Source organism: Hyalella azteca, unplaced genomic scaffold (assembly GCF_000764305.2).
Source record: "Hyalella azteca isolate HAZT.00-mixed unplaced genomic scaffold, Hazt_2.0.2 contig3082, whole genome shotgun sequence".
NCBI lineage: Eukaryota > Metazoa > Arthropoda > Malacostraca > Amphipoda > Hyalellidae > Hyalella > Hyalella azteca.
Genome location: NW_025933335.1, coordinates 66,655 through 79,778, shown reverse-complemented (window position 1 = coordinate 79,778; position 13,124 = coordinate 66,655). Strand labels below are relative to the sequence as shown.

The 13,124-nt window shown below is 38.0% G+C and overlaps 2 protein-coding genes across 2 annotated transcripts in view; both read left to right on the top strand.

Annotated features, from left to right (window-relative positions):
• The window catches only part of LOC108676384, a 68,743-nt gene extending 57,665 nt beyond the window's left edge, over positions 1-11,078 (top strand). Inside the window, 9 exon segments of the mRNA XM_047885771.1 lie at positions 2,554-2,736; positions 3,265-3,746; positions 4,090-4,231; positions 4,719-4,939; positions 5,528-5,653; positions 6,203-6,316; positions 6,940-7,128; positions 7,756-7,890; positions 8,403-11,078. Coding sequence (XP_047741727.1) covers positions 2,554-2,736; positions 3,265-3,746; positions 4,090-4,231; positions 4,719-4,939; positions 5,528-5,653; positions 6,203-6,316; positions 6,940-7,128; positions 7,756-7,890; positions 8,403-8,966 — 2,156 coding nt within the window. The 3' untranslated portion in view covers positions 8,967-11,078.
• A 1,279-nt stretch (positions 11,079-12,357) lies between these two features.
• The window catches only part of LOC108676391 (ran-binding protein 3), a 23,079-nt gene continuing 22,312 nt past the window's right edge, over positions 12,358-13,124 (top strand). The window contains exon 1 of the mRNA XM_018164462.2: positions 12,358-12,514. The gene's annotated coding sequence lies outside the window, so the exon portion shown is untranslated. The remainder of the gene's footprint in view (positions 12,515-13,124) is intronic.

Genomic DNA, 13,124 nt, shown 5'->3' with positions numbered 1-13,124 from the left:
CGTGGGGCATGATAGTCTTAGGACACAGCAAGACTTTAGCACCTCAGACTGGTGGCTCCTCTTGCTACGCCACTGCATCAACATCGAGCCTACGGGTCAGTGTCATGAGTGGTGTCAACTCTGGTATGACATACTCTTAGATTTTTATTTTACACGTACTAGTTCCAACGACCAGTTCATAATATTTATGTAATTTAAGATTTCCACTGCATAAACATTGAGCCTACGGGTCAGTGTCATGAGTGGTATCAACTCTAGAATGACATACTCTTGGATTATTATTTTACATGCACTTCCAACAACCAGTTCATAATATTTACGTAATCTTAGATTTCCTTATTTACGTAGTACAAGACAGGTGGTATGAACTTTGGTATGACTGTACTTGCGTAGGATGTGTGTGATATGAACTCTGGTGTGAGCTTACTTGCGTCGGGTAAAAGTGGTGTGAAGTTGGGTATGGGCTCGCTTGCTTAGGGCACAAGTGGAACTCTGGTGTATTCTTAATCACAGTGGACAAGAACCTGCTTTGAGGGTGAAAACTGTTGCATTTAAAAATACATTTGCAGCATGATGCAATTTTTTCAGCATACAAGTGCAAAATGTGGATTCTATCTACAGTAAATACTTGAGACTTCAATATACTATAGGTTTCCAGAATTGACCAAGTTAGAAATGAAATCGGTTTGTTTGCTCTCAGGATTTTTCTTGTTGTAACCAGTAAATGTTTTGTTCTGAAATTATTTAACCATGATCAAATTGCATTGGTAAAATGATTATCATACAATATTGTATTGTACAGCAATACAATATAGAGGCATGATAGTGCATTCTATTACGTTTGCACAACTTCATCAACCCTGGTGAGCTATGACCCCAGGATTATCATACAATATTGTATTGTACAACAATGCAATATGTTAGGCATGATAGTGTGAATGTATTACTTTTGCACTATAAAATAAACCCTGGTGAGCTATCACTTAAGGATTTTGATACAATATTGTATTGTACAACAATGCAATTTATAGGAGTCGTGAAGATGCTATTGTATTACATCAACCCTGGTGAACTATGACCGGAGGATTATCATACAATATTGTATTGTATAACAATGCAATTTAATAGGCATAATAGTGCTGATGTATAACATTTGCACTTTAAACTCAACCCTGGTCAGCTGCACCGGAGGATTATCATACAATATTGTATTGTACAACAATGGAATCTAGAGGCATGATAGTGCATTGTATTACGTTTGCACTATAAAATCAACCCTGTTGAGCTATGACCGGACGATTATGATACAATATTGTATTGTACAACAATGCAATATAGGAATCATGATAGTGCTGATGTATTACATTTTCACTATAAAATCGAGTTGCCATCTGTTACAAGAGTACTCTACTGTAACATATAGTTATGTAGATGCAGTTATGTAGAGCCCTGATCACTGATGACATTGAATCGGTATTAATGCCTTTGCGATTCTGATTTTATTTTTATCTAATTAGGATGAAGATTATGTTAGTTGATACAGGAAAATTGTTAGTTTCAGATATTTTTTCAGTGGTACGCGCACCGCTGCTTGGGTAAATCATTTACAAGGAAGCAAATATTGTTCGTTGAGTGAACAACTTACCAGAAAGCAGTGTCCCTCTTGAAGATTAACTTCGAAAAAGATACTAACCAGTTTGATTTTGTACAGTGTCTGGCATTGGAGTTTGTTTATAGTAATTATTTAGTTATGATTCAACATATAAAAGTATTATTAAAGATTTATTTAAAGATTTATTAAGACAAAGATTTATTAAAGTACATATGTGTATAATACTTTTCATGTGCTAGGTTTCACCGCAAATAAGTTACCTAACATTCATAGAAGGTAAAGGACATTGTAGCCTAATAGACAAAGAGTAATTATGGCCACAGCTTTTTGATAGATCATACGAACTAATGTGAAGCGGATCTGAGCTTAACTACCGTGCACTGACCGCAGCACACCGCCAATTAAAATCTGATCAACTCGTATAACTTTTGTAATTCTATTATATTTCCCCGATAATTTTATCTTTGCATTTTTCAGCTTGCCGGCACGTGTAATGCGATTTTATTTAACTAATTTGATATTAATTAAAGATAATTTGATTATGATTGTTCTAATTTTAATTCTTTTATTTTGATTCTATTTCTACAATCCGATTTTAATTCGTAATTTTTTTTTTGTGGTTTGGAGTATTTAAATTGGGTTTGAATTGTTTTATAGTGTCTAATTAAATGTCATGGATCTAAGTTCCTACTAAAAGGATCCAAGATAGGGGAGTTCACCCTGTCAATCAATATTATTCCGCAATGCACAGGTGACAAAGCGAATGGCATCACGGACGGTGCTGCCACCAACGACAGGTCAGCCGGTGAGAGCGTCCTGAGCAGCCGGTGCTGCTCAGGAACCCGCTGAGGGCCAGCTTCTAATGACTGAATTGTTTTAAATTTTTAATTGTTTTATAGTGTCTGGTTAAATATTGATCAAGATTATTCCGCAATGCACAGGTGACAAAGCAAATGGCATCACGGACGGTGCTGCCTCCAACGACAGGTCAGGCAGTGAGAGTGTCAAGCCCAGCGCTGCTCAGGAGCCCGCGGAGGGCCAGCTTCTCATGACCGAACTGCGCACGCTTGTTGACAACATTCAGTTCATGGATAAGATTTCGTCCCACCTCAGCAACGATTCGGGTCAGTTATTTATGTGTGTTGTACTCCGAAATTTTCGTGGTGATGGTATCGAAAAAGCTGCACTTCTCATTAAATCACTTTTTTGCCATCACTCTGAAAGCACGGTTATATTTTGAGCTGTTTATCTGAGTTTTCCATACTTTCGTTACGTGCATTAATAATCGCTTCTAAACTCTCTACGTGGTACTTTACTTACATGAAGCCTTTTTAATTATTGGTGTACAAAATGCATGTGTATCTTTAACTATCTTAGATTTAAATTGCACCTTGGTTCTCGTTTGTGAGCTACATTGGTCGCGTATCTGCAGATAACGACGAATATTATAAAAAAAATTTATCTTTATTTAATTGTCCTACCTCTGTTGATTGTATTGGTCTGAGCCGTGATGAGAATTGCTGAGTTTTCTTGCAATTACCGCCAAATCGATTTCAATTCAAGAAAGATTAAAAAAATAGAAAATAAAATACTTGTAAATCTTTGATGATATAAAAATAAGAGATTATACGAAGATTTTTCTTTGAATGCAGTGTTGGATCTGTCGCGCCACGTGCCTCTCTACCGAGCCCTGCTTGCATTTATCCGTGCCATCGCCGTGACACCAAGCCTCGCTCCTCTCCTTCTGCATCGCACCACATCAGGGCAACCATCCAGCGACTCCTCTACCTCCATCCTCGCTCTCCTCTCCAAAATGTCTAAAACTGTCAACACTTACATCAGTAAACTGTCTTGGAAACCCAGCAAGACTGGCAAGAACTCAGAGAAGTCAGGCAAGAATCCCGCCGGTGCTAATGGCAGTAAGAATGCCAAAGCTGGAAATTCAAGTGCCACCGCATCATCCAGTGATGATTCTGGAGTTAAGCACCTCGTAAAGACGCTTATTTTCCTGGACGAAATAGACGAGATGCTGCAAAAAGATCTCGATCGAACCGGTGTTACACCTGAGAACACCGATGATGAAGGGCTAACTCTGCTTGTTCCTGACCTCGAGAGAACCGAACTACTTGTCAAGGTAGAGATGCTGTATGTTTATTTTCAACCTTTGTATCTAGCTCAAGTTTGATAATGCTTAAAATCATGCTCACTAGATGACAGAAGCTGTAGCTTCTGTAAGTTATTTAAATCCATCCTTTTATCTTTTGACTCAATTCATCTAGCCACAACACTCATGTCACTTACGTCACCGCTTAACTGAAGTCACAGCCAACCTACAAATATATTGTTAAATCGAAACACTAAAGATAGTTTTCATCTGTTAATTACCACTAAAAAGTCCATATATTACCCACATGGGAATTTTATCCCTTGTTTGAGCCACAATCACTTGTCTTATATTGTACTCCTCGTGATTGCAGCTGGCACTAGTAAGTCTATCGGCATCTGACCCCAGCGCTTCAGAAATGACCGTGAAGGAAGAACCAAACACCAAGGAAACTTTGAGCAAGAAGGCCTCCATTGTTGAGATTTACTTAGCTGCGCTGAAGCCGCTACAATTCGGTACGAATTTGTATACAGTGTATGTGTATACTAATTCTTTCATAGTCATCATAGTCCTTGTCTGAAACATGTTTCGTTTATGATCTTGTTTTTGTTTAATAATTATATATCCCACGCCGAAAAACTATAGTTTGTGGATTTAAAGAGGTTCTGCCTCGTCACTTAAGTTTATTTGTTTACGGAATACTTTTCGATTATCGCTTTAATGTTATACTTTTGTGTTTGTACCTGGCTAAAGCAATCTAGGTAACCACAGTCTGAATTTTTAGGCCCTAAAGTTGTATTTATTCTAAATGTTCGAACAGGTGAAACAAAATTAAAGGAAAACGGTCTTTTTCGCTCGTGTGACAACCCAATGACAAACTGGAAATATCGGATGTTATTCAACTCTCAAATTTTGCACCATAACGTCGATAAGTACATTTTTTGGCTGTGAACATTAGTGACAGTTATAAAATGTCGTAACAATTTTCGTATTCGCGTGCAGACTCTTTTGAGATGGTGGTAGAGGACGAGACGACGGGGAACACTCGGTTCACAGTGAGCCACCTCTTCGAGGGCGCCCTACGCAACCTGAGTGCCCTCGCGGCGCCCTTCAGGATCAAGCGCCTCGCACAGGAGGCTGTGACGCTGTCCACCTCCCTGCCTCTCTCCTACTCGTCCTCGGTCTTCATCAGGACTGATACAGACAGACTCGATATCATGAAGGTAAGATCCAACAAGAATAAGCTCGTGTAAAAATATGTAAAAAAGATGTTGTGAGTTATTGCAAAGCTGGTTATTGAATCATTGCAAATAAGGTGATGTTCGTTCATTCAAAGTCGTGTCTGTTGCGTGAGCAAGCAATGACTAAAAATTGAAAAAAATGTAACAAAATTAGTAGTAATTTTAAATTCTTTATAATTTATTTTTTATGGGTTCACTTCAAGTTCTGTGGCAGCCGTTGGCAATTTGGTTTCAAAGTTTGTTTCCGGTACCAGTATATGATTTTTCTAGGAAAACAATTGAAAGGAAACTAATTGCTGAACGCGGCTGACTGATGGTGTATTGATCGTATATTAAGCATTGATAGTACGATTAGTTGAATTAGACAAGACTTGACAAAGTTCTCGATCGTTGATAAATTTTAGATTGAATAATGGTTTAGTTTTCTACTTGTTATCTTGAGTTTGACGCAACAAAATTCCAATTTAATGCCTAGCAGGCATTAAATTGGATTTAATTAATCCAATTAAATTAATAGGATTGAATTAATCCCAATTAATTAATAATTTTAATCCAATTTAATCTTCTCAGGTCCTGATCATTGGTCCAGAAGACACGCCCTACGCTAATGGACTTTTTGAGTTCGACGTTTACTTCCCGTCAGATTACCCCACCTCGCCCCTTCAAATTAAGCTCCAAACCACGGGCGAAGGAAGAGTAAGTATCTTCTTCTGCGGTGATCACAACCCTGACTAAATAGTTCAGTGACCTCGGTGATGAATCAATATAGTATAGTATAGTATCTTCGGCATTGAAGAATAGGCCTGGATAGGCCTGTCGCCGATTCTTGTACTTTTCTTGACTAGACTGGCCTTTTGATCAAATCTTTTTAACGGACGGCAGATTTAAAATAGCTTCTAGATTTCAGTTGTTCCGTAGGATACGAGGCATTTAATATCAACGTGCAAGAATGTTATATTTTATTAAGGTTTACTATTAACTTCAACGCCAGACGTCATCGTTATATTTTGTGATTCCTGTTATCGTATCGTAGCTATTAATCGCGCTGCCAAAATTTTGTCATAACATGCATTTATCTTGATGCATGTTATGACAGAATTTTTTGGCAATTCTGTCATTTGGTAAGAATAATTTTGGTAATTATTCTTATAATCAATTGCATGCTGCTGATATAAAATGAAGTTGATTTACATTTTACAATGAAGGGAAGGTTCTTAAAGCCTGCTAACATTATCGATCTTCTAGGTACGCTTTAATCCAAACCTCTACCAAGATGGAAAAGTTTGCCTCAGTATCCTCAACACCTGGCATGGCCGACCTGAAGAAAAATGGAACAGCCAGACATCTTCACTTCTGCAGGTTTGTTCGTAACTTCTGATTGGATTAATCGTTATAAATAATTATTGCTTTAGTTCTTTTGTAATTTAATTTCCATTGTCTGAATTTACTGGGATAAACTTCGTTGCTGCTTGAGTCATTTTATCTAACTCACAGTCAGATAAAAAAGCACATGCATTAATATATATAAGCGTTCTTCCTAGCTCTGGCCACAATTCATTTGACTAAAGACTGTCAACTCAAAGACTGTTAGTCTTTGAATTTCATCTATCTAATACTGAGAAAATGGGTTTACATTTTCGTTATTTTTTGGTCGATTTTATGGGCGCTACGGCGCTTTTATCACATTGTCTTGTACCGATCCAGTTATTATCTATCTTATACCAGTCACTGATTCTGGTGAGCTAACCGTGTTGTTTATTACAGGTCCTGGTATCGATCCAGTCACTGATTCTGTTGAGCTAACCGTATTGTATATTACAGGTCCTGGTATCGATCCAGTCACTGATTCTGTTGAGCTAACCGTATTGTATATTACAGGTCCTGGTATCGANCCTGTCTCTTATACACATCTAGATGTGTATAAGAGACAGATCTTATACCAGTCACTGATTCTGGTGAGCTAACCGTGTTGTATATTACAGGTCCTGGTATCGATCCAGTCACTGATCCTTGTGAGTGAACCTTATTTCAACGAGCCTGGGTACGAACGATCGCGCGGCACGGCCACAGCCACGCAGCATTCGCGCGAGTATGACGCCAACATCCGCACTGCCACCGTAAAATGGGCCATTCTGCAACAGCTCAAAGATCCTTCCCCATGCTTTAAAGAGGTATTTTGGTAATTGAATAATAACCTATCGCTTTGTATCCTTACTAGTAGCATTGCCTTTGTTTTTATTAGGTGAAATAAGAATTTTATTTAGGGCAATTGGAATCCTGCCTCTTGATTAGGTAAAATTATTTCATCATTATAAAAAAGCCGTACTAATCACTTACTAATTACATCTAGGAAACTTTTTGATGCCGCTTCACCATGATGACTTCAATATTTGAAATTTGAGTAACAATTATTCTTGGACTTCTTGGCAGTTCAATATTATTCTTGAACTGTGTTCTTGGCACTTCAATATCCTTCTTGAACTTGGCAGTTCTATATTATTCTTGAACTTAGAAGTTCAATATTATTCTTGAACTTAGCAGTTCAATATTATTCTTGAACTTGGCACTTCTATATTATTCTTGAACTTGGCAGTTCAATATTATTCTTGAACTTGGCAGTTCAATATTATTCTTGAATTTAGCAGTTCAATATTATTCTTGAACTTGGCAGTTCAATATTATTCATGAACTTAGCAGTTCAATATTATTCTTGAACTTAGCAGTTCAATATTATTCATGAACTTGGCAGTTAAATATTCTGACTTCCTGAAAGTTTGCTTAATTAAAACTATATGCAGGTGGTGGAGCGTCATCTGTACTTGAAGCAGCACGAGATAATCGCTCAGATCGAGCGCTGGATCCAAGAGACCGAGACGATGCCTGAAAGCGGACGACGAGTGAGCAGGGCTGCGCACAACGTGGCTTCTTTGAAGGTGAGGTTGCCGTTAAAAATTTTGAATTGAATTGTAACGAATGTGTTGGATGATTTCTACTGTGCTTTGATGCTAGTCTTGAAGGATCACTTACACTTTGAGCCACAATCACAAATTAAATTTAACTATACTCTAGTTTTGGTTCCTACATAAGGTTCAATAATTACTTTTCTTGCTTGATTGATCTTTTCAACACCAATGAGCTTAGCTTAATTGAGGTGAACATAATAATTGCCATGGTTCATTCAAAATACTTTGTCAAATTGTTTACTATTGGAACCATTCGTGATATCTTTAGGCTGCAGCCAATGAAAATGACCTAAGGCACACTATACTCCAGCTAGTATAGATTGTTATCCATCTATAGTCGAGTCTTGATGAGACAGTTTAGAATTTCTAGTGATCTAACTCATTGACTTGATCAAAAATTCTAACTTAGGTTCTTAATCGTTAACTATTAGTTTTCTATTCATTTATGGTTGATGCCAACTTATTATTTTTATCCGCCTCAGAAACTTCTGTTGCCGTTGAAAGAAGAGTTTCAGAAGCTAAAAGCTCCAGCTGGTCTGGAAGACGTCGAGCTGCCGCCTGTGTCTCACCCGACCCCACAGGCGTCTGCTAACGCTGAGCCGTCGGCGCCCGCTCCCTCCAACACCATTTCCGCGACTCGTGAACGTAAGACGTCAAAGGCGAATTTAATGACAGACCTCAAGTGGAACGCCATCGACGAAGAGCTTGACGATATAGTCAAGGCTGCTTTGGATTCGGACGACGGTGACATGACCTCTCTCAACTCCGTTATCCAATCAACGTCCACGCCGATGCCATCCCCTACCACGACCTCGACTCTCAATAACCACACGGTGGATGTAGACTTATCGGTACCACTTCATCCTACATCCCAACCTGCTCTTTCAGCTCCTGTTCCCTCTACTCCTGCTCCTTCCACTCCTGCTCTCTCCACTCCTGCGCCTAGTCAGAACACTGCCTACACGGATTCTTCGGTAGCCGTTGTACCTTCCTCCACAACACTCCCCAACTACATGCCTGAGCCTGAAATTGAAGAGACTTTTTAGCTGTGGTACTGTTTTTTTTTTTTTTTTGTTTCTACTCAAGACGTTAATCAACTATTTTAAAAAATGAAGTAAAAATGTGATCATTCTCAGTTGATAGCTGAAATATTTGTTCTCTTTGCGTGCGCCAAAACTTTCCAGCTTCGAAAATTAAATATTCCTTGTCTGTGAAAGGAGACCTTGTTTTTGTTTTAATGAACTCTAACCTTTGTTGTGAAACAGCCCTTTGGTGCCCTACTGCCGGCTATTTTAAACTCAAAGTCTCAGGCGTTTGTTGCAAACGGATTATTATGTCTTTCTATTCATTCAGATACGCTATTTAATCTCCGTTGCTCGCATCTACATTTCTCTGTATACGCACCGAATTCCGTTTCTGTCTTGAAGATGGATGCATTTAACTTGACTGCTGTGTGTGCTTGTCGTTGAGCGTTCAATTTATGGAACTCCATTGGTTTTACCGCCAAGATTACAAAGACGAATGCAAAGCCTTCAGCAGCTCTATGAGCAGGCGCACCTTGTACGTCTTGATCTTTTTAGTATCGGAATGTCTTTACTTTCCCTTGTAAATGAGCTTTAATTTATTGCTTCATTTATGAGTAACTTCTGTGCATGTTTTTATAGTTTAATTACTGTCGCAAACATTATTGTTCAGTTCATTCATATATCTGCCGGAAATGTGTTTGTGTGACGGCATAGTATGATTATTCTCAATTCATTGGCGTTTGCCAAAACGCATATGATCAAAATTTGGTCACATTCCATGCTTTATTGAAGCTTTATTTGTAAAAATTCAGTTTTCGACGCCTATCCTATATTTCTGCTCTAATTGGCTTTGTGTTTAGTCTCTTCATCTGGGAATCTGTTGTCCTCGTTTCATTTGACGTATTGCTGATGTCGTGAACTTGATTATGAACAAATGAGCAGGAAAATCGAGTAGAGTGATTATATAGCACACATGGCTATTCTTGGGAATATTACCCGTTTTATTGCTACGTGTTTTAGTTGTGCTCGGCAAAATGAAGTATGAACACGATGAGAAAATGGCTGTGAGTGAACATAGTTCGGCTCTGTTTAATGTAGCTGCTCATATACTCATTTACTGCCAGCAGAATTGATGGAAAATGTTAGGTGATTTTCTGTGTGAATTTTTTGATCTCGTTTGGGCATTACTTGTAAAAACTTTGTGTTTTATGTCGAAATTCGATCAGTCTTTCACCCGGTAGTTTGCACGTTAAATAATAAGGTTCTGATCTGCGATATATCCTCCCAATTAGCAGCAACGCCATTGGAAATTACTGCAGTTTTTTAGGAAGATCTTGTTTCTGATATTTTTTGCTATTCTTAGGCGCGCTTTATTGTACACAGAAAGGATTTAATTTATCTCAAGCCTAAACCTCTTATCGATTACGTATAATTATCATGATTAAATTAAATTAATTTCGGACTTGGACTAATGAACTTTTTAGTCCTCGATAATGTCGAGTATTGCCAATAAATGGACCTGCCCTTGCTGTAATAAATTTCTAAATAAGTAAGTATTGGAGAGTTGCGTGTTTTTAATTTGGATTACATTGATATGCTGTTCATTAAACGGAGAACTAATGAGTATTTTTGTACATAGGTTCCCTGTGATATTATGCTATAGATGCAAACCCAGTGCGAACTTGTCTAGCAGCTCTAGAGTCGATACCTGCAGTAGAGTACATTTGCAGGCGAGTATAAATTATTAAATCCTTTTGCTTGGAAGTGACTAACATAATTGAGCTACTAAAGTGTACAGCTGCAAATGTTTATTCATACCTTTAGATCCTTTGAATTGACTGACGAAGAAGTAATGCTAAATGTCTTGAACTGAGGCCTCTCTACTCTGAGAAGCAAGATTGATCGGCGGGTAGGAATAATGCACTAGTTGTAACCATGTACTGTCATTTGAAATTCCTGTTACGCTCGCACATTCGTCTTGTGACCATTTCATACTTCTCAGGTACTTGACAGTATAAAAAGTGTTTTGCAAAGCATCAGATAATACGAATTTTCATTTACTTGTCCGCATTGCTTGTTAATCTGTGTGAAGAATATGTATGGAAACTTTTTGAATAAAAATGACGGAAGTACCATCTATATCCCATTCACCTGTAACCCTTGTTGGCTGTTAGAGCAAACCTATCAACTAATACGTGTGCTAGTCCTCTAACTAATCGTGGGTCGGAGTTCGAAAGTTTCTGTTGCTGAAATCCTTTCCACACTAGGCTGCGATTAGGGTCAGTAACTTTCATTGTGAACATCTCGGGATTCTGGTGCGTTGCATAGAAGGTTGTGATTCTCCTCCGGGATTCAGAGTTCCTGAGCGTCCAGCTACAGAGCTAGCTGCCCTTGACTGCGGCAGTCAATTCTGCGGTCAAGTTTATATGTTGGCAGCACTCCTCGGTTTGCTCTTCTTTGTCAATTTTGTCTTCTTCTATTTGTCAGTAGGTGGTGTTTCTGTTAGTGGTCACAAGCCACTTCGGTCTCTATGGATTAGTCATTTTCCTTGATCTTACATGCAGTACAGGTAAGGCTGACAGCTTTGTAATTCGTAGATAAAATCTTGGGTTCTTACTTATAGATCGCCGCATGCTACTATTTCACCGATAATTGTCGATCGATAGCAGGCGTCTAAATGGTGGATTAGCGGTCACTGCCAGCACTTTAACAGCAAAATATAAGATGCGGGATAGAGATGCTGTAGGATGCTGAAGCCTTTTCCATTGGTATTTCTCATTAGTTTATAAAACTTTTCTCATGAAACTGATAGAATTCAGAGAGACCGGCTGAACCTCTTGCACTAGTGCTCAACTTTTATGGCACATATTCGTAGTGTTTGAAAAAGAACACCTATGATCCTAGCTCTGTGGTTTCTTCCCAATTTTTTTCTTTGGTGGGTTCTTCTAACCCCACTATCTATGGTGGTTGCGAGAGGTCCTACTGGGTTTTAAATTCCTCTTTCTTTCTCGTGAGAGTGCTCGACGTTTTGCGTAAGCATCCTACTCCTCTTCGTTTCGGTTCAAATTCACCTGCCTTATCTAATTACTTCACCTCTTTGAGAAAATGTTGATATTTTTGTCGACTCCTGGCTCTAAACAGCTTAGGATCTGAAGCCTTCATCGAATGATGATGTATCTATTTTGATTTTTATTAGCCCATTATTGAGATGTAGCCCCTGTTGTGTTTTATAAATTTTCAAGAAGCTTAGTTTAAGTTTTTTCGAAGAAAATTAAAACGGTTAAGTTTTTAATGTAACCCGTAAAGTGCTACATGTTAAAAAAATTCAATCCTTGTATGAAGATGATTCCGTTAAATATTGTTGAAATAATCTAAATTTAATAGCGTCCAGCATCAGTTTTCGTTCCGCAGTTTTTGAAGCTGCAAGCCTGCATGAGGAAGTGGAAGTGCATTGAGTTACTGTAGCCTAGTATGAATAGGCGCCAGAAACAAACGCAAAATTGTCCAAAAAAACAGTGAAAATTGTTGGTAACGATCATTTTAACAAAAAATTAGTTTACCCTTCTAAGGCGAGTTGTTTTAGTGTTTAAGATTCATTGATATTTTTTATTTGAAACTGGTATTTACTATTTAGTACAATTCTGGGAAATACCTAGGAATGACTTAAAATGTTATCTTTTGTTACTCAGGCTCCAGGTCTGACCGTCTAAGGTCCTCAGGTCAGGACCTAGGCTAAGTCTAAAATAGTCAGGTTACTGTAAAGACATTGATATTGATATTCATTGTTATTTTTTATTTGAAACTGGTATTTACTATTTACTAATTTAGTAAAATTCTGGAATTTCTGGGAAATACCCCATGGTCAGGGTCAGGATGGAATTCTAATTTCAAAGGTTTATATATGATTTCGATCCACTAAGACCACTTTTTCTACCTAACATTGTTATTTGAGGCAAAAAATGAACTTCTTAAAGGCTTAAAACACCTACGCTAACCCATAGTGGCAAAGCAGAGAGTTTTTTAGACTCTTCATCAAGTTCATTTTTGAGTCCTATAAGTAGACCAGTAAAGTATCTTGGATACCAGAATTATCATACATAAGAAATCTGTTAAAATCTTGGGTAAATGAGGAAATTAAAAATGAACTGATTCTAAAAAATCACTGGTTTGCCACTATGC